The 23,181-nt window shown below is 39.3% G+C and overlaps 6 protein-coding genes across 9 annotated transcripts; 3 read left to right on the top strand and 3 right to left on the bottom strand.

The window, feature by feature from the left end:
• The first annotated feature begins 565 nt into the window (after positions 1-565).
• On the top strand, positions 566-2,073 carry LOC106451982. Its single transcript, XM_013893980.3, has one exon. It carries the CDS (start codon positions 699-701, stop codon positions 1,830-1,832), a length of 1,134 nt encoding a protein of 377 aa, XP_013749434.2. The 5' UTR covers positions 566-698; the 3' UTR covers positions 1,833-2,073.
• Positions 2,074-3,863: 1,790 nt separating this feature from the next.
• On the bottom strand, positions 3,864-5,893 carry LOC106451983. 4 transcript variants are annotated; one of them, XM_013893983.3, is made up of 7 exons: positions 5,728-5,893; positions 5,581-5,620; positions 5,359-5,483; positions 5,149-5,264; positions 4,870-5,025; positions 4,357-4,715; positions 3,864-4,267 (listed from the first exon to the last, which is right to left on the bottom strand). In XM_013893983.3, the coding sequence occupies exons 1-7, from the start codon at positions 5,801-5,803 to the stop codon at positions 4,021-4,023; spliced, it is 1,119 nt and encodes a 372-aa protein (XP_013749437.3). In that variant the 5' UTR covers positions 5,804-5,893; the 3' UTR covers positions 3,864-4,020. The 4 variants fall into 4 exon arrangements, with proteins under 4 accessions (XP_013749437.3, XP_022547020.2, XP_022547021.2 ...); XM_022691299.2 differs by having other exon boundaries at positions 4,357-4,712; XM_022691300.2 differs by having other exon boundaries at positions 5,149-5,225.
• Positions 5,894-6,073: 180 nt separating this feature from the next.
• On the top strand, positions 6,074-8,720 carry LOC111200369 (dnaJ protein ERDJ3B). Its single transcript, XM_022691298.2, has 10 exons — positions 6,074-6,324; positions 6,411-6,559; positions 6,634-6,766; positions 7,088-7,202; positions 7,435-7,551; positions 7,644-7,730; positions 7,820-7,879; positions 7,965-8,042; positions 8,128-8,199; positions 8,291-8,720. The coding sequence occupies exons 1-10, from the start codon at positions 6,254-6,256 to the stop codon at positions 8,447-8,449; spliced, it is 1,041 nt and encodes a 346-aa protein (XP_022547019.2). The 5' UTR covers positions 6,074-6,253; the 3' UTR covers positions 8,450-8,720.
• A 1,177-nt stretch (positions 8,721-9,897) lies between these two features.
• On the top strand, positions 9,898-12,328 carry LOC106368524 (phospholipase A1 PLIP3, chloroplastic-like). Its single transcript, XM_048741378.1, has 4 exons — positions 9,898-10,636; positions 10,727-11,110; positions 11,179-11,658; positions 11,726-12,328. Exons 1-4 carry the CDS (start codon positions 10,127-10,129, stop codon positions 12,236-12,238), a joined length of 1,887 nt encoding a protein of 628 aa, XP_048597335.1. The 5' UTR covers positions 9,898-10,126; the 3' UTR covers positions 12,239-12,328.
• Positions 12,302-13,389, bottom strand: LOC106368529 (transmembrane protein 205). Its single transcript, XM_048741379.1, has 3 exons — positions 13,024-13,389; positions 12,713-12,932; positions 12,302-12,634 (listed from the first exon to the last, which is right to left on the bottom strand). Exons 1-3 carry the CDS (start codon positions 13,227-13,229, stop codon positions 12,419-12,421), a joined length of 642 nt encoding a protein of 213 aa, XP_048597336.1. The 5' UTR covers positions 13,230-13,389; the 3' UTR covers positions 12,302-12,418.
• A 4,690-nt stretch (positions 13,390-18,079) lies between these two features.
• Positions 18,080-20,422, bottom strand: LOC106451987. Its single transcript, XM_048741377.1, has 3 exons — positions 20,168-20,422; positions 19,647-20,077; positions 18,080-19,464 (listed from the first exon to the last, which is right to left on the bottom strand). Exons 1-3 carry the CDS (start codon positions 20,225-20,227, stop codon positions 18,285-18,287), a joined length of 1,671 nt encoding a protein of 556 aa, XP_048597334.1. The 5' UTR covers positions 20,228-20,422; the 3' UTR covers positions 18,080-18,284.
• Positions 20,423-23,181: the final 2,759 nt, after the last annotated feature.

Here is a 23,181-nt window from a genome sequence, read left to right as displayed (position 1 = left end):
TTTTACCCCGTTAGTTTGGTTAACTAGTTGATTATTTCCTTTATTAATTAAGGTATGGGTTAATATTTAAATCAGATTTCATTTGATTCCTTTTTTCATTGGATTGATCATTATATTGTGCAAAACGTAAAATGTTTTATCTTTCTCAAACAATAAATCGAGGTTATTTCAAAATGGGTAAACTGGTAAAATGACATTGTAGATTACGAAAACATCCGTAGATTCGTCTTCTTTATTTTATTGGATCAGCCTGCAGAATCCTAAGCAACAACAACCATACCATTACCTACATTATCATATTCGTATAAATAATTAATTACGTTAAATTAATAAAGTTTGTTCCAGTAGATTTTATAACTTTAAATTCATGCAGACAACATGTCAGATGCTTAAACGATTTTAAAAATGAAATAATGCAAAAGATAGAGTACACTGTAATATACTCTTTTCTATAGGAGAAAAGCATACGAATATTTATACAATTAGTTAAATAAAATAAAGTTTTTCGAGAATCGCAATTTTAATTTATTTAAAAAAGCGTCAATAAATACTAAGAATAAAAAGCAGCTTCATACATACATACACTGCATAGCATAAGCATACCTGCTCCTCTCCTCCTCTCACCTCGCTTCTCGCGCTCTCTCAGAAAAAAATAATTTTCTTGAGAAACAAGCCACTGTCACAATCCTAAGTACAATATGGTTGTCGTCGAGAGTCTTGGCCACGGCGGCGAGCAAGAAACCGTCGATTTCAGCGACGATCTCGGCTCCGGCTCAGCTTGCTCCACTCCCTTCGTCAGCGCTCCGTCGAGTCCCGGCCGCGATCCGCCGCCGGGCTATTTCTTCAGCGCGCCGTCGAGTCCCATTCATTTCTTCCTCCGCTCTGCCGCCGCCGCGTCGGAGAAATCGAAATCGAAGCTGGACTCGTCTTCCCCCGGCGACTTCGAGTTTGATTTCTCGTCGCGGTTGTCTTCGAGCAGCGGTCCTTTGGGCGGCGTGCCGATGACCTCCGCGGAGGAGCTTTTCTCCAACGGTCAGATCAAGCCGATGAAGCTCTCGTCCCACCTCCAGAGGCCTCAGGTCTTGGCGCCGCTTCTGGATCTTGAAGAAGACGAGGAGGAGGGGGAGGCGGAGGGTAGGCGAGGGAGGGATCTGAAGCTGAGAAGCAGATCTGTTCACCGGAAAGCGAGATCTCTCTCTCCGCTACGAAACGCAGCGTTTCAGTGGAACGAGGAGGAAGAGGTAGTAGTCGTTGAAGAGAGCGAGGTGAAGGAGTGTATACGTAAGCTTCAGGAAGACTACGAGGACGAAACGAAGAGTAGTTGTAACGAAAACGTGACGTCAGCCGAAACGACGCCGTCTTGCTCAGCTTCTTCCTCTCGATCGTCGTCGTACGGGAGGAACTCGAAGAAGTGGATATTCATCAAGGACCTGCTTCACCGGAGCAAAAGCGAAGGAAGAGGGAACGGCAAGGAGAAGTTCTGGTCGAGCATCTCGTTCTCTCCTTCCAACTTCAAAGACAAGAAGCTCAAATCGGAAGCGGAGAACGCAGCCGTCGAGAACAAGAAGCAGAAACAGAAACAAACAACGCCGGCGGCGAAAAAGACTCCGGCCGCCGGAAAACCAACAAACGGAATAGCGAAACGGCGGGGGTCCCAGCCGTCGGCTCACGAGCTGCATTACACAACGAACAGAGCTCAAGCGGAGGAGATGAAGAAGAGGACGTACTTGCCGTACAGGCATGGACTCTTCGGCTGTTTGGGGTTCAGTTCCAAAGGTTACAGTGCATTGAACGGTTTAGCCCGAAGCTTAAACCCGGTTTCATCCGCTTAAGTTCTAGTTCAAGTCATTAATCAATTATTAGTATTGTTAAGCAAATGTTTTTTTATGTATAGGTTATGGATTCAGTAATCTTTTCAGTTATATATAGTATATGTAAGAAGATCATTACTATGTTTCTTTCTCTGTAGTTCTTGGGAATGATTTCAGATTCTACAAGTTTACAGTGGTGTTGTAATACTTTTGTGACTTTTATTATTCTTATGGCCAAGAAGTTAAGGTTAAGAAACAACAATGGTGGTGGGTTTTTTTCTATGTTAGTACTCTGTGAGATCTGCAGAAGAGAGAAGAAAAATAAAATAAGATTTGGGGCCATGAGTGAGTTGTTTGTTTTTTTGGAGTAACGTGTGTGTAGATTTTAAAAGAGAGAGAGCATCTTCATCATCTAACATGATGACACATTTGTGGTTTGTCTTATTAAACATTTGGTGATTGAAACTGCATCTTTCAAGTCTTATCTTAATGCTCTTTTGCTAAATAATATGTGATTTTGTAGTTAATATATCTACTCGTTCTTTTGGATATTATCTTTAGACTTAAATAAAGTAAACAATATACATCATCTCTTGTTGACAAGAACCCTACCGTGAGTAATAATATATGAAGTTTTTTGTCTTCATATTCACTTGATTAACACGAGATCTGCTCATCATACTTTTAGTTGTTCCCATATGATCTTGTTATTGAAACTATAAAGTTCAGGTTATGACATGACAATTTTTGCTCTTGTTGGGACAACAAAACAAAAAGACCTAAAATGAATTTGGAATACACATCAAAGTTAGTGTTCCAAAAAAAAAAAAAAAAATACACATCAAAGTTGCTTTTTCTTGCGGAGTGCACAATAATGTTCTATGATTAATTGGATTTATGTCAAATCGTGAAGCTAATCGCCTTCTTAAATATATGCGGTCATGGTGTATATTTTTGTAATGGCTTCCGGTTCTGCTCCAGAAAACATGGTTGCAGAAACTCCATATGTACCTAACAGTAATGGTTTTTGTTAGGAAATACAATTAAAAACGAGTTATCAAATAATGCAGCGGTGTCGTTTTCTGCTGCCACTGCTGCGGCAATAGTTGTCGCTGAAATAGAACCGAATATTAAATGAGATTACGTGCACGTATAGCGACCTTAAGAAGATCCACACCGCACATCACACAAAAACATATTTAGCTGTCTTATCTATCTGAAATATACGATCCAACCCACATGAGCTTGTCTTCGTTTTGGGCCCTCTACAACTTCTCTGATTATTTGTTTGTGAGATTAGGAAAAGAAGGCCACGTGAGTTGCCGAAAGAGTCAGAAGAGTATTAAGAACAGAGGCAGGTCCATACCTTAACATGACCCACTCCTCTGAAAAGTTGAGAATCTCACTCCTTTCTCCTCCATAAAACTCCAATGATAGTAATTATTTGGGCCAGATTTACATTAAAGACAGTCATGTCATGGGACCTTAATGCTTTTTTTTAACGTATAGGAGATATTTTAGTTCTTGAAGAATCTTCCGTCCCATGTCATAGCATAGTATTTATAATTCTTGTTCAAAAATAAACAGAAGATTAATAGAATTAATTGAGAGGAAACATATTTTCAAGGCCAAAAAATACAAACAAGTTGCAGAAAGAGACGTGGGATGTGTCACTTCAATCAATCGCCAACAGCTTTCTATTAACTGTTACTGTTCACCTCATCACTTGGCTGTGCTGATCTGATCTTTCTCACTGTTTCTGTGTGGGAACTTTCTATTTCCAATAAACAAATCGTGTAAGCTGTAATTTTTATATATATCTATATATATATATATATATCATTTTCTATTACAAAAATGTCAAACGGTTATTTATTTTCTTGATCACAACTGATAATCTGATATCATAAATTTAAGAAAGAAATTGGGAAAAAGATGAGATCGTTTTTTCATGAACATGTACAAGTTTCAATGGGCTTAACATTTATTAACGAGTCCAGCAAAATTAGACCCAAAAGCAACTTTGCGCAGATCAGTACCCATAAAAAACCATTAACGGGGTTCAAAAACTTCATCTCATCCTGTAATTTGTGATAGTTTCGTTACAGTCCCTAACTTTAAAATTTATCACACTAACCCCAATTCAGTTGATGATTATTAAGTAGAGAGACTCGACAAATAAGCAAAAGCGCCATTAGGCTTCGCGCCATTAGGCATCTTGAGAACATTGCAAAGCTTTAGTTCCTTCTTGATCCATTGGATGATTCTCCAGATGTACTACCGAGTGCACCAACATTTCCAAGTCTCTCACAAGAATCTGTCGCATCATTAGTTGCGTCTTCATATCTTCGAAAGAACTACTGATCCTCATTCCCATTTGCTCTTTAGAAGCTTCTTTAGCTTCTGGTACTATCTCAGCCGTCCACTTAGTGTGATCTACGGTTGCTTTGTTTAGCCTGCAAAGAGAATTTAACAAGAGTGTAATGCAACAACAGCCTTCAAAGATTATAAATCAAGAACCAAACATCTTCAGTTTTTAACTTACTTTTTCAGAATAGAATTTGCTTCGTTCATGTTTCTAGCTCGAAAGGAAACCTCAACACTGTCCTCACTAACTCTAGCAAGTCCTTCGAAAGAGCCAATGGACAAGCACCTCGAGTGTATCTCTGAATCAGTTGTTTCCGAGTTTAGATTACCAATCCTTATAACCAGAACCGAAGAGGGATGTTTTGAAGGTGTAACAGACGTAGAAGAACCATTGGAGCTAGTTTCCTTTTCCTCCTGGGCCTTGGATTCGTGATCTGGAATTGGAGAGGTTGACTCGGTTGGCTTGGAGAAGGAGTCCGTAACGTTTCTTGCTGAGGAAGACGCATGTGCTTCCATCTTGCTCTTGCCATTAGTCTTCTGATAAGAACAAGGTACGGAGGACAGTTAAGAGCTTTCAATCATTCTTGAATCAACCAACATTCAGGAATCAAATAAATGACAGTGTGCTCTCTTAAACTTGAACACCGGTAACAAAAGTTTGAATAAATATTTAAAAACGTATTCATCATACCCAAGAAGCTTCAGGCTTTTCGGTCAACAACTTGGGCTTGGAAACTGATTCAGAAGCTTCAGGCTTTTCTGTCAGCAACTTCGGCTTAGAAACTGAATCAGAAGCTTGTTCATGCTTCTCCTTCTTCTTCTTCTTCTTCTTCTTGCCTTTGGTTTTCTAGGCAAAAATAAAAAAAAACACATCTCTTCACTTAAATGAAGTTATAATCTTCCACTGCTAACTAAAAGCACCAAGCTTGATCATTCCAAGAATAAAGTGAAGGAGATTATAAGTGGGTACCTGAGAAAGCTCTGGCTTCTTAGTTAACAGCTCCACAACCGCTTCCCGGTTCCTATCTTTCTTCACAGAACCCAGCTCTGAGAAAAGATCATCCATATTTGGGTGAGCTTTCACTCCTGAAAAGAAGACAGGCTCAAACTCCACTGGCAAGACCGAGCACAAAGTTTCATCCTTTTGCATTTTCAAGTAAGTTGAGGTTAACAAGCGTACCTACATCAGATTCCGAGGAATAGCACTGTATGGAACTACTATGGAATCCCCAGTTGAAAAGTTTGGTTCTTACTCCGCTTCTATTCACTCGCAAGCCAGTAAGAGTCTCATCCCCATCATTGAATCTATCATCACGAAAAACTCCATAAGTTAAAACATCTTAAACCCCATAACCAAAACCCTTAACGAACACAGTGATCAAAGATGTAATGAGAACCTCACCTATCAAGTACAACACGCCTCGAAATCGATACAATTTCACCTGTAAACCACACCTAATTAGCCATTTCGAGAAATTTTCATTTCCAGCGATTCAAATATCTGAAAAAAATATTTATATAAAAGTAGAGTAGTAACGTGCTAGCGTACGGTTTCGATTTAGAGAGGAGCTGTGTCTTCCGCCGAGCAAAGGTTTAAGAGAAGCTCTTACTCTCGCCGCAAACATCGTCGCCGGGAAGAAAGTGAGCGGAGGGAACAGAACACTAAAAAAAAACGCCACATTGGGTTGTATTTACTGGGCCTACAGAGATATGGGCCATATTCACTGGAATGGGCCTTTATAAAAACTTTCTTTAGAAACGACGTCGTAATAGTAAAATCGAAGAAAAAGAACAGTCAGCGATTCTGGCGTCATATATCCACGTGGCTAATATTAATTGGTTAAGTGTATCGTAGACTTAGTCCTGATTGGTTAAGCGTTGCAATGTAGACGTAACTCAGCCACGTGGTTCGAATTCTAAATTGGTTTTGGAATCGTTCCTTCCGCGAAAGAGAAGAGAAAGTGAGAGAGATTCGAGTTTCCGATCGAAAGGAGATCTTCCTTCACTCTGCATTGAATCTCAGCTTTGGAGTAAAGCCTTGAGAGAGATCCGAGTCTCTCCGAACATCCGTTTCCATGGCGATTCGGCGCTCGAATCTATGCATCGTATTGTTCGCGCTCTCTTACGCCATCTGCGTCTTCGCCGGGTAAGCTCGACTTAGTGCATTGTATTGCGCAGCGTCTTGTTATGCGAGTCATTGAAAAACGCTTATCGGGGTGTGATTGAATACAGGAAGAGCTACTACGATGTGTTGCAAGTGCCGAAAGGTGCGTCTGATGAACAGATTAAGAGAGCTTACAGGAAACTCGCCTTGAAGTATCATCCCGATAAGAATCAAGGAAACGAGGAAGCCACTCGCAAATTCGCCGAGATTAACAACGGTCCGTGTTTTTCCTCTCTGATGGATAACTCTTTGAAATTGACTTAATTGGTGTATGTGTTGATGTTATAACAGCTTATGAAGTGCTCTCGGATGAGGAGAAGAGGGAGGTGTATAACAGATATGGTGAAGAAGGGCTGAAACAGCATGCTGCTAATGGTGGACGTGGAGGTGGAGGAGGCATGAATATGCAGGACATCTTTAGCCAGTAAAGCTTTTTTTTTTTTTATTCTCTTTAGATTTCTACAGTCTCTAATGAAACTAAAGACCAATGCAAAATATAAATTTTATCCGAGTTTAATTGGAATCAAGATTATATGAATCATGGGACATGAACTAGTTGGGTTTAGGAGATTATTATGCCCTGAAAGCTTCAATCTTAGGGATATGTATGGATATTGGTTACCAATGAATTTGGAAATTTTTAAGGGTCTTGACTGTTGTGTGAATAGATTCTAAGATTTGATAATGTTGTAGATTTGTGTTAAAATGTAACTGATTTTGCTCATGTGCTCTGTCTGCGTATTAGGTTTTTTGGTGGTGGTGGTTCGATGGAGGAAGAAGAGAAGGTTGTCAAGGGTGATGACGTGATTGTGGAACTTGAGGCCACTCTAGAAGATTTATATATGGGAGGGTCTATGAAGGTATGTTAAGCTCCATGTCAAGATCTTTTTATCATCACTTTGTCTTTACATGGATTGGAACTCGTTTGGAAAATTTTGCTTTGATTCAAATATGCTTAGCTTCATTACTTAATCAGTGAACAGGATTTCATAGTGTCATTCCGAGATTCTTTGGTTAGAATAGATCGGCTCTGAGACAAATGCATGAAATGACTTGTCTTAACTTTGGTCTATGCCCACGTTAAACTATCAGGTATGGAGGGAAAAGAATGTAATAAAACCAGCTCCTGGAAAGAGAAATTGCAACTGCAGGGATGAGGTTTATCACAGGCAAATTGGTCCTGGAATGTTCCAACAGATGACAGAGCAGGTAAGGTTTCAAGTCTCTCTCTCAATCTATCCTCTTGATAATTGAGTCCAATATCAAGCCCACCTGTCTAAAACATATCTGGTTCCTGTCAGGTCTGTGATAAATGCCCAAATGTTAAGTTCGAACGCGAAGGATACTTTGTCACAGTTGATATCGAGAAAGGAATGAAAGACGGAGAAGTAAGTCTCCAAACTCTACTTTACATCCTTATGTTTAAATGCTACCTATCACTGTGAGCTTATCAATCTCTCTCTCTCTCTCCTTTCAGGAAGTGTCTTTCTACGAAGATGGTGAACCCATTCTCGACGGTGACCCTGGTGACCTTAAGGTTAGCCTCTTCCCTAATTTTCCCCGATCCTTGATTTCGTTTATGTTCAAGATTAGAGAACTAACCGTTCCTGTCTATTTGGCAGTTCCGAATCAAAACAGCACCACATGCCCGGTTCAGGAGAGATGGCAACGATCTACACATGAACGTCAACATTACACTGGTAAATAAATTCCACAGAGATCTTCTGTGTCATAGACCAACAACTTATCTGTTTACTGATTCTACTTAAAATAAACACCATTCAGGTTGAGGCGCTAGTTGGTTTTGAGAAATCATTCAAACACTTGGATGAGCACGAAGTTGACATCAGTTCCAAGGTAAACACTAACATTCTCTACGATATCACTCGAGTTTGATCTTTATGATCTAATGGCTAATTCTGGATTGAATATTATCTGTGTGAAACAGGGAATTACAAAGCCCAAGGAAGTGAAGAAGTTTAAAGGGGAAGGGATGCCACTACACTATAGCACAAAGAAAGGCAGCCTATTTGTCACATTTGAGGTTTTGTTTCCTTCTTCTCTCACCGAGGATCAGAAGAAGAAGATTAAAGAAGTCTTGGCTTAGTACACTTCTCTTTAGAAGTTTGGGGTTTAAAAGAGAACTTGTGGTGGTCCTTGATGTGTAACATGGCTAGGTTTTAATATAGTAAAAAAGAAAGGAAGACAAAGAAGAAGGTGAGAAAAGCCAATAGGAGGTTTTGATGAAATTTGTCTTTTGCTTTTGTTGATCAAATGAGTGCATAATTATGCATTTTTACTCGTGTGAATTCTATTTCCAGTAGCCTTCTTTTGTGGGTTAGTTATCACTGAATCAATCAAAAATATTATTATGATTACGGAAAAGTCTTGTCAATATATTTTTTTTTTTTGGTCAAAGTCTTGTCAATATTTTGAAGCTATTTTTTGACTAAAAATAATAATTATTTTGAACCAACAAAAAAAAATTATATCGACTTTTATTAATTAGGCAACAAATTTAGGTTTGTAGTTGTTGGGATTGAAAGCCCAACAAGATAGGAAAGGGAATGGTAGTCTCTCTCTTCTCTCTCTCTCTGAGAACTTTTGAGAGATCGAGAGGCGCGGTGGTTCCCTTCCGAACAGTGAATATCGACTCTGGTACACGGCGGTCCTCTTGACGGTGTGTAGCCGGCCTTGTTTCTGGTGGTTCGTGCCCCTTTGGCGGAACTATCCGGCGTTCTTTCCGGCGATGAATCGGGTTAGTGTCGTTTGGTTTACTCGGGAGTGATCGAGGAGTGTGACGGGTTCATTATGGTGATGGTGGGTCTGAGCTCGGATGAGATCTCGATTCTGTTTTCGATTGAAGCTCTCCGATGCTCAGGTGTTTCAATTGAAAAAGCTGATTCCATTAAACTTCCAATACAGTTGTTGGAGGTGGTTTCGGTGGTTTGGATAGGTCCCGATTGAATCCGGTGAAGAGGTTGCCTTTGGTAAAGAATAGTTTGTCGGTTAAGACGGTGAGTCTCAGGTTTCCGGTGTGATTCCGGAGGAGAGACTTTTAGCAGTTCCGGCGGTGTTGTCAAGTCGGTGGGGAAGGGGACGTGTTCAATCCTTACACACGTGTCTTCTCGTTTTTGCGTACTCTCACACGTGGTGGGGAAGGGGGTTTGTAGTTTGGACCTCACTCTTATTTTTCTGGGCTTTTTGAATTTTGGTTTGGTTTAATCTTTTATGAGTGGGTTTTAGAACTTTGTTTTGTATGCTTGGGCTTTGCCCTTTGGGCTTCAGCTTTTTTATAAATAAAAATAGATGGCAAAAAAAAAAAAAAGCCCAACAAGATATCCACTTATCCAGCAACCTAATTTATTCCAAGAAACGTGGGAGGGTCAGGTTCTCAGATACTTCTTCACCTTCCACGTGTCCCCAGTTACCGCTCCACCCAGAAAGATCCTAACCGTCTAATATTATTATTTTCCTTACGTAAATGCAAACTTAATCACCTTCAAAATTAATAAGGTTAGGGAAATAGTTTTCCTAAGTAAGGTTATGCACCAATAAGGCGAATTTAAAGTTCGTTCACCAGCCTTCCAACAAAACATAAATGTGTATGTGTATATATATAGTTGAGAGACATCTCTGTCAAAAGAAAGATTGATCGGAGAAGAGACCAAAAACGAGGAGACATTGATTCAAACTTGCACGCCAACGCCGGAAAATTCGCCAACTCGTATACGTATACGTATGTGTATACGTATCTACAGTTGTTCAACATAAATCAAAGGACATGGACTCTGGCGTTTTCTTAAAAATGTCGGTGCAATGCGTATCTCCGAAGATTCCGGTGGGGCCGTCGATGATACGTGCGATCGGAGGCTCTGTCGAGGAGAGACGAACGTCTGGATCTCTGCCGCGCCGGGTTTCGCGTCGTCCGCTTGAGTTTCTTCGGATCGGTGGTAAGGGAAGAAAGGAGTCGGCGAGAGACGACAACGACGCCGTTTTGTTGGAGAGAGAGGAGAGGAACGGAAACTGGGTTTTGAAGATTCTGGAGGTTGGGTCTATCTGGAAAGGGAAGAGGCAACGCTCAGGAGGCGGTGATGGTGAAGATGAGGAGGAAGGCTCGAAGAAGGACGAGTCATGCGATTTCTGCAGGATCGATGATGAAGAGGAGGAGGAGATGGTGTTTGATCGAGAAAACTTCTCGAAGATGCTCATGAAAATTCCTTTGGATGATGCACAGATGTTCGCGAAGTTATCCTATTTGGGAAACTTGGCTTATTCAATCCCCAACATCAAGGTAAAGAAAGACCTTTTTCAGATCGAAACAAAACATCACTTTTCTTCTGTTTCTGTCTGATTCTTTGTTTTTTTTCGTTTGTTACTACAGCCTGAGAATCTGTTGAAATATCAAAAACTTAGATTCGTGACTTCCTCAATCGAGAAGAGATCGAGTCTTGACCAACAGGATGAGATTAGCAATGAGGAGGAAGAGGAGGAGGAGAAGAAGCTTATCAATCCAGCTGCTGCTTACAGAATAGCTGCTTCTGCAGCATCTCGTCTCTTCTCACATTCGAAATCTGTGCTTCCTTTTGGACGTCGAGAGAACGAAGCTTCTCTAATGGCCACCGCTGATTCCGTTACAGCCGTCGTGGCAGCGGAAGAGGAAGTCAAGCAGGCGGTGGCCGATGATCTCAAGTCCAACCATTCACCGCCTTGTGAGTGGTTCGTATGCGACGATGATAAAACTAGCACCAGGTTCTTCTTTATTCAGGTAGTTTGCTCTTTTAATGGTGTCTTGAGATTATTGGCCAAAAGATAAGCTTATCATCTTCTTTACAGGGATCAGATTCGCTAGCATCATGGCAAGCTAACCTTCTCTTTGAGCCAGTCCCCTTTGAGGACTTTGACGTGCCTGTCCACAGAGGCATATACGAAGCTGCGAAAGGAATCTACGAACAGATGTTACCTGAAGTTCACGCTCACCTCAATTCTCGTGGCAAGAACCGTGCTTTTCTTCGGTTCAGCGGACACTCTCTAGGAGGAAGCTTGTCGCTGTTGGTGAACCTAATGCTTCTGATCAGAGGTCAAGTCCCGGCTTCTTCTCTGCTTCCGGTGATCACATTTGGTTCACCTTGCATCATGTGCGGAGGCGACAGGCTTCTTGAGAAACTCGGGTTGCCTAAGAGTCATCTTCTTGGGATCTCGATGCATAGAGATATTGTTCCTCGAGCGTTCTCTTGCAGTTACCCTAATCGAGCCGCAAAGCTTCTCAAGGCGTTGAATAGAAACTTCCGGAACCATCCTTGTCTGAATAACCAGGTAACGTCAAAAGCTGTTTTGATCCAGACCATCGTTTCTTGGCTTACTCTTATGTCTTTTTCTGCAGAATCTATTGTATTCTCCAATGGGAAAGCTTCTAATCCTACAACCATCCGAGAGATTCTCTCCCCCACACCCTCTCCTTCCACCAGGAAGTGGTCTTTATGTCCTAACATCTAAGAACACCGATGAAACAGAAAAGGGACTAAGGGCAGCAAAGACAGTGTTCTTTAACTCACCACACCCTCTAGAGATTCTCAGCGACCGTCGCTCTTACGGGTCTGAAGGAAAAATCAAGAGAAACCATGACATGAGCTCTTACCTGAAAGCATTGAGGCACGTGATCCGCAAGGAGCTGAAGCAGATAAAGGCAGAGCGGGATCAATGGCGGGCCAAGTTCTTAATCGTAAACATTATATGTACTGGGAGAGATTCCTTAAAACTCATAGCTAGATTCGTCGCGTCAAGGAGTAGTCAACTAGTGATCATCTTCTTTCTCCCAATTAGATTGTTAACTACGAGTGTCTATGGTGTATTACTCCACCATTCACACGAACATTTTTTTAGTTTCTTTAAGTAAAACTTAGCCATGCAGATGCTGTTCTGTAATACTAGTATTCACACATCAATTATTCCAGTGAAAAAGGGAACATCTAGTTTTATATTACCATAGCAAACTGTTTCACGATTATACAAAGCAAGAGATTTTATTCATGAAGGGTGACATATAAAAAAGTTCAGACCTTTGTGACAAAGAAACTTAGAGATCCAACTTCCCAGCAAGGTACCAAGAATGCATGGCAAGGCTTCCGAAAGAAAAGATGTTAGCTAGAGATGACAAGCCGTGAATCATACCAAACTTCTTGTTCATGGCAGCTAGCTTAGGGATAGTCTTAGCCTTCTCCCTGTTCTTGGACCAACCAACTTCATCTCCAATGTTGTTCTCTCTCTCTACTTTGTGCCTTTGCTTCATCATCTACACACACCAAAAGTAAAAGAAAGACCATTAACACATAGGAACCTTGTATGCGTTGTTGAAATGTGTACAACTTACATCGATTGTCATGGGAGTGAAGACGAGCAAATTGGTGAGATTGAAAGCAAAAGCGGAGACAAGGAACCCAAGCTGATACTTCTCCACGGTAGAAGATGACTTCCATGGATGCAAGTAACCAAACGCAGAGAGTGAAATGGCGCAGCAAGAACCAACGAGAGTGAAATAAGCGGGAAACATCTTGCTCTGGAGGTTACCGAACTGATGCCTCGGTAAGTTCCTAATCAAATCAGAATCACACATAAACCCTAATTTGACCAATTCGAAGATGATCAAGAGAGAGAGAGAGAGTTGGTGTTCGATTCGATTACTTGAACATGATGATTCCGCCGATGAAGGTAGCCCAGAGAGCAGCTCCCCAAGCTGTGGCGAAGCTGAGTAGATGAGCTAGCTTCACGAATATCAAAACCTTCGCTGGATTCTCGCCCTTCGACAGCGATCCGAACGTCTCCGGTGAGAATATAACTCCGGCGGCTAAAAACGCTACCGCTGTTAGAAATCTCGTCAGCCAACCCATCGCCGAGATGATGGTTTCCGATCAGATGAAATTGATGTAGCTGAGTAAAGTCTCTGCTTACAAGTTACAAGATACAAGACGCGACACGTTTTGTTCACGTCGAAGCTGGGTAGGTAGCTATCGCATTTACGACAGTACCCCTAACTGTTAACGCATACACCGAACCCAAACATAACGCAGATCGTGGGGGTATTAATGTCAACCACTATTATTGAACGCCGCGCAAATTCCACCCAACCAACCATCGAGCCCCATTCCGCAGAAATGTATACTCTCCTTTGCAATATATTGGGCCAGAGAATAAGACTAAGGCCCATAAAATTGAGCTACCTTGTATGTTTTCACCGGATGGATTTGATGTAGCTACCCATTACTATTACATACTATTTTTATAATGGCATGTCTCTTTGGCAATCCCCATCTTTAAAAAGCTGTTCATATTCACATTTTAGATATATTATATTCAGTGGTAGTTGGATAACACAGACGTTTTCAACATGCTTGCTTGTGTAACTTGTAAGGTACTTCAGATTGGAAAACTGGATCTAGTTTCTGTCACGCACTAAACATAATTTACTAGCTATGGGTGGACTGTGCTAGTTACGCTTGTTTTCGTTGGGTATAAGTCATGAAAAATAATACTATACTCCATCGCTGCTCCTCTGACCAATGACTAATAGATAATGTCTAATACCTTATTATTGTATATTAATTCTTACTTTTCAAAAATTTCAATACGATATCGAGTATTAAAATTGAATAAAGTGGTACGATTAAACTAGTACACATGATAGGCTCACATGGATACACACTGACATCATCATATTCATATACCTGGCCACGACTGATCCTCTTTCCAATGTCTCCAACATCCTATACATCACGTGCTTCTTTATTTAAACTTTCCCACCCTTAATTTTCTTACATTTTCCTATTTTCACATCTTACGTATGTGTTAATTCGACCACATTCGCCACAAGAAGTTAGCAAGAGATTAAGTTGGGTGGGGATCATGCGTATGGGTGGGGATCGACGATTTCAGAAAGCCCTAATGGCTTGGTTCGCCACAAGAAGTTAGCAAGAGATTAAGTTTTGATCTTCAATATTTTTTCTTATTGCAAAAATAAAACAATGTTACACATGATGTAAAAAGGTTTTTTTGATTTGAATAAATTTAACATTCTTTCAAAAAAAAAATAATTCGACCACATTCACCCAACTCAAGCTCAAAATGAACCAATTCCTTTATGATTTAAATTATGTGGACATTATTAATATTAACCATGGCCAAAATAATTTGACTTGCACGTCCATGTCTTGTTTAGTTTAACGTGTCTATCACTGCAATAATCAAAAAAGAAACAATTACACTCAAAGACAGTTTTAAGTTTTTTATCACACTATTAGACAGTTCTTACTACTAGAGCAGTTTTTTCTAACCAAACTCAATTTATATCTATATACTAACTAAAAGTCCTAACTAAACAAGTTAACTAAATATTATTATTTTATTTTATTAGCCAAAAGAAAACTATTAGGAAACTATGGTCACAATCACTTTTTTTATCTCTCTCTCTCTCTCATAGTTTTATTCTTGTTTTCTTTTGTCGTGAACCATTTGGTTTTAATTTCCACTAAAGAAATGCAAAGTGCTATTTCAAAGATAGATCTGGAGATTTTCACTCACTTTTAGTTTCTGGTGCTAACCGTTCTGAATCTATCGTCGAAGCTCCATCGCCATCTTCTTCATCATCTTCACCTCTGCATCTCTTCCGCTTCAATCAAGCTCTTCTATAAATATCAGCCATCGTCTAAACTATCATAAGAGAGAGAAAGCTTAAGCAACAATGGTAAATCCCTTAAAAAAACAATGGTAAATCTCTCTGGCGTGAAGTGATTGTGTCACGATCTCGAATGCGAGTAACCTTAAGCACAGTAGCTTCTTTGCCTGAGCCGCTACACTCGTCTGTCGAGCTCCAATCACAGAGAGAAAGCTCAAGCAACAATGGTCAAATCTCACATATTTGCACATTTAGTCCTTGGGTATTTAGGTTTAATTTGATTTTGTCCCAAACTCTTTGATTTCAAATATATCCTATCTAATTGACCCCTATACTTCAAAATATGCATTCTAGCCCCTATTTTGATGGAGAACTTTGGGTTTTTCATTTCTAGTCCCTCATATTTTGCATCCTTTCATTTTTGACCCCAAAATTTCCAAATTTACATTTTTAATCCTCTAATGAACAAACAAATGATATATACACACCTATATTAAACCTAAAATTATCTAAATAGACTCCAAAAATATACTCACTAAAATCATCAGGTATCATAACTTGTGAAATGTATAAATGAGTTTGTGTACTTGTGTTTTTTTTTTTTTTGTGATACATATGTACACGTGCACAAAATAATATATGTGTACACATGAACTTCCAAATTTTAATTTTCATGTGATATGCATACTGAACATACAAATTCAACAGATGCATCCAATAATGAACTAAAACAAATTACTCAAATAATTTTTCTAGCAACTATACTAAAAAATATTTGAATTACCAAATATCATAAATTGAGCAATGTACAAAATGTACCAGTGTACATGTGAGTTTTCATAAAACTTTGTACACGGGGACAGTGAAATATATGTGTACACGTGACAATATTTGACTTGGCTTATACTCTATATATTCTTTAACCAAAACCTAGAAAGAGAAAAAAATTCTATAAGTCAAAGAATAGAAACACAATCTTTGATGGAAAAATTACTTTTTAAAAAGAAAATATAATTTTTAGAATTTTCTTGTTCTATAAAGATAAAATTTCTAAATATTCATGGCATTCTTAATATGGATGAATATTCTAGAAAATTCTTCGTTCAGGAACAAATATAGCATTTTTTAGTTTTGCTTAAGATAATTTTTTTTACACACAAATTTTGATTTTAATGGTTAAGATGCAAAATTAGATTTATGGTTTTGGCCAAAAATACAATATATGGTTTTACAAGTTTATTTTTACAGTGTGTACATGTGAATTATTGCACAAGTTGAATTGTGTACATATGAATTGAAGTACACGTGGATAGTAAATTTGGTGTACATATCTATATACAAACACCATTACAATAATGTACACAAAAATAATTCATACTTCAATAATGTACATATGAATTGAAGTAACGTGGATAGTAAATTTTGTGTACAAAGTGTTGTGTACATATATCTACATACAAACATCATTACAATAATGTACACAAAAATGATTCATACTTCAATAATGTACATTTGAATTGAAGTACACGTAGATAGTAAATTTTGTGTACATAGTATTGTATACATATATCTACATACAAACATCATTACAATAATGTACGCAAAAATAATTCATACTTCAATAATGTACATATGAATTGAAGTACACATGATAGTAAATTTTGTGTACATAGTGTCGTGTACATATGTCTACATACTTTAAGGGCGAAACGAGCAAAAGACAGAAACTTAACAATTGTTGCTCTCTAGTTTTCACTCTGCTACGAGATAAAAATGAACACTAGAAATTTGGAGATAAAATTAAAAGTCGTTTGGCAACTTCGAAAGTCTAAAAAGGAAAGATTAAAACACGAAGGACCAAACATGAAAATATCAGAATCTTGGCCATTGTTGCTCTCGAGCTCAAACTCTACGACGGAGAGGATGAGCCACAAGGACTCCAGACGGAAATTAAGGTGGATCTAGGGGCTGTAGCGTTTTGCGGTGATTCTTCGACGATGAATGAGGCAAGAGTGATGCGTAGATGATTTGCCGTTACGGTAGGAGCTAGCCGTTAAGGTAGAGCTGAGCATGGTGGAGTGATGCGGAGGCGATGCTTCAACGACGAGTCGGCGGTGAGCAGCAAGTTACATACCAAACAACACGTTGAGGGGTTAGAATTCACAATTTAAAAGTCTGGATCGCAACTAGAATTATGTGGCCACAAAAAAATGTAAGGACTTGAAAATACCAAAGAAAAAGAAATTATGAGGCACGTGGTCTTTTGCTCAGATAATTATCTAATTCAATTTACTTTCTGCCTCGGGTCCATCACACAATCCTTTTAAAACAAAATTCAAAATCCAACCACAGATAAATATCTGTAACTGAAAAAGAAGCGCTTAGTTAAGTTTTTCAAGGGCAAGTTAAGTCTTTTACACCAAAAACTACCTCAGTATAACAAAGTGACTTATCTTGTAATAAAAAGACAGAAACTGCCTCTGGATGTAAATCACTCATCAAAAAATGTATACTGACTAGTTAATGTCAACATATATGTGCGTGTATGTGTAGTCAAGAGGGAGATGAGTCAGATGACGATGATGCTATTTTTTAATAAATAGGTTGCAGGCTTGCAGCTTGCATAGTATTCCCTGTGGCGTTCAGTGATTATTCTGAAACCCAAATGCGAGAATGGCAGATAAATAATTGCATAGCAGATTTTAAGATCTCTCTCTCTCTCTCTAATATTTTTAAAACTTGGAAGAATTTGACCAAACCCAACTAGTTTCCTAAATGTGGTCAAGGTTCCAATAAGTGAATTTATTCCAATAATAATTGGATAAAAAACGACCCATCTTTCAGATTATTACTAAACCAAATCATTAATTTCTCTAATTTAAACAACACCAATACCACATTATAAGGCTTCCAAACTTGTAGATAAGGATTCCTTGAAATATTAACTTGTTGTGTCAGACTCGACTCACTTATCCATTTTAATCTGACAAATCTAAGAGGAACATCTCTTAAATATATCAGAAACTATAGGCTAGTATCCATATGCGTGTCAAGACTTTAATGGAGCAGTAATTTAAATCCAACACTTTAAGCATTACCTTTGCAGAAGTAAAGACAAGAAACTTAATAGAGACGAATATTAAAAGTGACAAAAAAAATTATAGCGGAATTTTATTACATGCATATATGGATAGATACATTAACTGATTTTTAAAATCGCCCGGGAACGGAGTCGTTTCCACTTTCTTGGTTCGTGAATATTCCGGTTAAGCATTTAACAGCTGAGTGCTTCGTATTTCATTGGAATCGGTTGGTTAAAACCGGTCCTAGATAGTAAACTCCCAACCGCAGCAAGATCCCGACAGAAAACTCCTTGATACGCGCTTGAATTTCCCGGTTTAATATCCGAGAAACCGTTTATCTTAACCGAACCAGGTTTCTCAACCGGTTCGTGTTCTTCAACCACTTTCGTTGACTTTTGAGTCAACACCATCGTAGTCTTCCTCTTTTCCTCCTCTGCTATTGTTGCCGTCAAAACGGAGTAACCTCTTTGAATCAAACGGTAAAGTAACAACGAAGCCATACTTGCCCGATCTTTAACAGCGATAACCTCCTTCTGATCAGTGAAGTCGCAACGATCAATAAACAACAAAGCCTTATCAGGCTTATGTCTGAGAGTCAACACGACATTGGCTCGATCGAGCTCGGATCTTGAGCATCCGCGTCTAACTCCGATCAATCCATACCAATCAACGTTCCCGATTTCTCCGTTGGCGATCTTCGCTTTCAAAAACTTCGACTTTGTCGTCAAAACACACAACTTCCCGGGGATCTCTCTGTACTTCACGTTGTGTCGCTTCCACGGCGGTCCGGGAAGCTTCCGATCACGTAAGATCGTGTTGTAAAGAATCTTCAAGTGCTCTAAGTCGTGAAGCGAGTCAGGCAAACACCGAACCGTTTCCAAAAGCGCAGCTCTCGTCTCCAGCGCGTTGATGCACGACGGCTCCAGAGCCAGCGTTTTGTTGCAATCGGCGATCGCCTCCGCGATTTTTCCGGCGGATCTGTACGCCGCCGCGCGGTGCATGTAGCAATCGGCGAGGAAGCCTTGCGGCGCAGGACGGCGGCGTCCGTCGAGGATTTTGGAGAAGTGGCGGATGGATTCTGAATAGTGTCCGGCGTCGAACGCGGCGAATGCGGCGGCGCGACGGCGGAGGAGGACCTTTGTGTGTGCGAGAAGGCGGGAGACGGTTTCGCATTCAGGGAGTTTTCTTGGAGGAGAATAAGCGGAGGATGATGACTCGGAGTCGGAGAGGAGGACGCAGAAGCTATCGTCGGACCAGCATATACTCTGACGACGGAACTCGGCGGTTGCGAGGCGTTTTCCTGTCTGAAGAAGAACCAATGCGTCCTCCATTAATCCTAGGTGGCAACAAGCTTGTCCCAATACAGCATATCTGAAAATAACAATAATTAATATAATTATTTTTTGTCATATATTAAGATTTTAGAAAATTAATATAACTATTATTTTCATTAAAAATCAAACCTTCAATATATTGAAAATTAGAGAATTAATATGATTACTAATTTCATAAATATTCAAACTTTCAATATATCTAAAAAAAATGAAATTTACCTCCACTGTTGTTTTTCCTTATCGCCATTTCTACAGATCCCTGCCATTACTTTCTCCTTCAAGTCAGAAAGAGAGAGGCAAGTAAAGGGAGTGGAGGCGGAGGAGGAGTCGCGGTTAGGAGAGAGAAGTTTCCTGGAGAGTTGAGAGGAGGATGAGGAAGAGGAGGAGGAAGAGTAAGAACCGTCGGATGAAACAGACCCTTCTTCGTCTTTAGCGGCGAGTGTGAGGCTAGGAATGTAATCTTGAAGCATGTTAGCTACGTCCTTGTAGCGACGGAGAAAAAGCAAAGCTCTGGCTTTAAGCTCTAACGCGATTTCCGAACGCGGCGATATCGATAAAGCTGCGTCAAGTATATGAATGGCTGAAGCAGCGTCGTTTTGGTCCTCACTCGCCATTAGAGACTTTGCGTCTTTAATGTAGTTATCAACAAGCTGAACGAGTATAATGTAAAGTTAATATCTTTTTGAGTACCCATTACAGGATATGAAACTGAATAAAAGTTGGATGATTTTGTTATGTACCTTCTTGTGAGTGAACCACCAATGCATCTTGTTGTCCTTGCGGAGAGGAAGAGCAGCCATTGTTGCAGAGATTTTGATTTGCTGATTGGATCAATAGATGTTACTAGATTTAACTTTTTGTGTCTTTTACTCTTTCCCAAGAATTCTTTGCTTCTTTCTTCTCCAAGATTTGAGAAAAGAAAGAGAAGTGCTTATAAAGAAACAGAGAGATAAAGACAGAGAAGAGAAAAAAGGAATACGAGTATAGGAGAGAGAGAGATGACAGCTTTGACCTGAGAGAAAATTTCTAATCACTTTAAAACCTTAATAGCTGGCACCATTTCCCTTTTACATATTCTCTGTTCTGTAAATGTAAATTATTTGATTTATTATTCACTTGCTATAAGTGCTTTTGTCAATCTCGTGTTTATCTTAATTAAAATCATATCTCTTTGTAATTTTTTCTGATTGAAAATCATATCTCTTTGTAATTTACTTTGATTCAATAGTTAATCTCGTCTATATCTCAGATTGTCAATCATATCTCTTGTAACTCTTACCCAATATGTAATAGTATACTTTTTTACCTCAATCTATATTACCACATTCCGCTCCAATTAATATTTGTATCAATTATATAGTTTATATTTTTAATATCTTAATTGCCTACCAAACCAGAGTTTTTGGTTACTTCTCTGTGGAAACCCTTTTTAATTCAGTTGTTTGTTAAAATTGTTAGTTTATGATTCTATTCCATAAAATCTGTGTTTCAAGTTCTACAAAAAGCAAATTATATAAATTATTAAAAAACACTGTAAGAGATCTTTAGAATAATGTGAATATCTTTATGTAGAATTTTATAGAACGCTTTGAAGTGAATCGTTTATATAATATTTTTCATAGTTTATAATATTATAATTAAAACGTTAGAAACCTAACCATTAAAACGTTAGAAACCTAACCATTTTAAACTAGTTTCTTAAGTGCGTACCAAGCCATGATTTTGGACTAAAATCTTACTTGAACTTTAAAATTATTTTAGACCTCGCTAATTATTGCACTATTTCTTTTTCTTTCTTGTTATCAACTATTTTATTTTGCTCTTTCTCTACCTGTATATTTTTCACTCCGATTTACCTCCATGACACCAAGTTACCAAGATTGAGAAGCCTTTAAAGCAGTTGCTTTTAAAATAGTAGAGTTTGTAATATATATACATCATCGTGGTCTATCATATTGTCTTTATGACATTGGCATAGTATGACGAATGATTGCACTATTTCATCACCCATCTCTTCAGTAATCATGTTCAATAATTTCTTACTATATACTTCAGGTTTTATTTTCTTTGCTAGATTCATTTGCTATTATTGTTTGCCAGAAATGAAATTGTACGATTCGTTCTCCTGGATCTCAACCTGTAATCAACTCAATCACAAGTATAAAGCGGAAGAAGACACGACGGTATGTTGACCCGGTGTTCACCGCACCTCTCCGTACCGGAAAGGCCGCTATAGCTCACCGGAGCTGGGATCGAACCAGCAAATCACTATTCTTGCTCACAAGCGAGCTCCGAGATACAATCCTAATCTCTCCTCTCTCTCTACGTATCTTGATCGTAACAAACTTGATCAACTAAAGAACTTACCCCTTAGCTCAACAACCTGAGCTATTTAAAGACTCTCCCTTTCTATACAAAACGACATCTCTACTTCTCGTTTAACTAACTAACGGATAACTCCGGTTTACCTAAACCAGATCCTAATTAGATTTCAACTAAACCCGAGAGAGAGAGAAGAGTACTAGATTACTTACAAAATACTAAGACACATTCTTCAAATCTCCACCTTGTCTTGTATTTGCTCCCTTCTCTTCTAGTGACTCAAGATGAATGCCTCCACCTTCTTTATCATGAACACACCGTTCACTCGCATGAACCACCTTCACGCTTAAACACTTTCCTGAGAAAACTCTCTCAGCTTCTGATCTCCTGAGCATACTCGCTCAGCCGCAGGCTCCACCTGAGCCTACAGTCTCCTTCTTTAGTTTCTTGAAACCCTCAGCATATCCAAGGCGTCTCGAAGCTTGCCAACTGGGAGAACCTTGGTGAATATATCTGCTGGATTATAGGCTGTTGCGATCTTCACTACTTGAATATAACCTTCTGATATCAAATCTGTGATGAAGTTATACTTGATCGCCATATGCTTTGTCTTCTCGTGAAACACTGCGTTCTTTGCCAGTGCAATAGCACTCTGAGAATCACAGTGAATCTTCACAGCTCCTTGTTCAAAGCCTAACTCTCTCACGAACCCTTGTAACCACATCGCTTCCTTTGCAGCTTCTGTTAATGAAATATACTCTGCTTCGGTTGTAGATAATGCCACCACTTTCTGCAACCCGGACTTCCAACTAACTACATTACCGCCCACAGTGAACGTCATTCCTGAAATTGACCTTCTCCTGTCCAAGTCTCCTCCATAGTCGGAATCACAATAGCCTTCAACCTCAAAATCTCCTTCATTCGTATAACAAAGCTTTATGTCCTTCGTTCCTTTTATATAACGCATGACCCACTTCACTGCCAACCAATGCTCCTTCAAAGGCTTGCTCATGAACCTACAAACAAGACCCACTGCGTACGCAAGGTCAGGTCTAGTTCCAGTCATTGCGTACATCAGACTACCAACTACATTCTGATACGGAATCACTTTCATTCTGTCTTGTTGCTCTCTGTACTCTTTCTCTGTTGCTGACCGAAGCTTGAAGTGAACTCCCATTGGAGTAAGAACACTGTTAGCTTGATCCATTCCATATGCATCCAACACTTTCTGTAAATAGTGTCCCTGAGATATCGTAAGCGACCCTTTAACTCTGTCCCTGACTATCTCCATACCCAAAATCTTCTTGGCTTCACCGAGATCTTTCATCTCGAATTCTTCACTCAATAACTCCTTTAGCTTAAGTACATGATCCTTCACCTTTGAAGCTATTAGGATATCATCCACGTATAGCAACAAATACACATATTGTTT

The sequence above is a fragment of the Brassica napus genome, chromosome A9 (genome assembly GCF_020379485.1).
Source record: "Brassica napus cultivar Da-Ae chromosome A9, Da-Ae, whole genome shotgun sequence".
Classification (NCBI taxonomy): domain Eukaryota; kingdom Viridiplantae; phylum Streptophyta; class Magnoliopsida; order Brassicales; family Brassicaceae; genus Brassica; species Brassica napus.
Note: the sequence above shows the minus strand (reverse complement) of the source record. Positions and strands in the feature narration are given on the sequence as shown.

Coding starts and splice junctions, on each gene's coding strand:
- LOC106451982 (XM_013893980.3), top strand. CDS start 699: ATGGTTGTCGTCGAGAGTCTTGGCCACGGCGGCGAGCAAGAAACCGTC.
- LOC111200369 (XM_022691298.2), top strand. CDS start 6,254: ATGGCGATTCGGCGCTCGAATCTATGCATCGTATTGTTCGCGCTCTCT. Junction 6,767..7,087: donor ATGCAGGACATCTTTAGCCA/GTAAAGCTTTTT, acceptor TCTGCGTATTAG/GTTTTTTGGTGGTGGTGGTT. Junction 7,552..7,643: donor TCCAACAGATGACAGAGCAG/GTAAGGTTTCAA, acceptor GGTTCCTGTCAG/GTCTGTGATAAATGCCCAAA.
- LOC106368529 (XM_048741379.1), bottom strand. CDS start 13,229: ATGGGTTGGCTGACGAGATTTCTAACAGCGGTAGCGTTTTTAGCCGCC. Junction 12,933..13,023: donor GGCGGAATCATCATGTTCAA/GTAATCGAATCG, acceptor TGATTTGATTAG/GAACTTACCGAGGCATCAGT. Junction 12,635..12,712: donor TCACTCCCATGACAATCGAT/GTAAGTTGTACA, acceptor TGGTGTGTGTAG/ATGATGAAGCAAAGGCACAA.
- LOC106451987 (XM_048741377.1), bottom strand. CDS start 20,227: ATGGCTGCTCTTCCTCTCCGCAAGGACAACAAGATGCATTGGTGGTTC. Junction 20,078..20,167: donor GGTGGTTCACTCACAAGAAG/GTACATAACAAA, acceptor ATACTCGTTCAG/CTTGTTGATAACTACATTAA. Junction 19,465..19,646: donor AAGGAAAAACAACAGTGGAG/GTAAATTTCATT, acceptor TGTTATTTTCAG/ATATGCTGTATTGGGACAAG.
- LOC106368524 (XM_048741378.1), top strand. CDS start 10,127: ATGGACTCTGGCGTTTTCTTAAAAATGTCGGTGCAATGCGTATCTCCG. Junction 11,111..11,178: donor CCAGGTTCTTCTTTATTCAG/GTAGTTTGCTCT, acceptor TCTTCTTTACAG/GGATCAGATTCGCTAGCATC. Junction 11,659..11,725: donor ATCCTTGTCTGAATAACCAG/GTAACGTCAAAA, acceptor CTTTTTCTGCAG/AATCTATTGTATTCTCCAAT.
- LOC106451983 (XM_013893983.3), bottom strand. CDS start 5,803: ATGTTTGCGGCGAGAGTAAGAGCTTCTCTTAAACCTTTGCTCGGCGGA. Junction 5,621..5,727: donor CTCCTCTCTAAATCGAAACC/GTACGCTAGCAC, acceptor TGTGGTTTACAG/GTGAAATTGTATCGATTTCG. Junction 5,484..5,580: donor AGGCGTGTTGTACTTGATAG/GTGAGGTTCTCA, acceptor TCGTGATGATAG/ATTCAATGATGGGGATGAGA.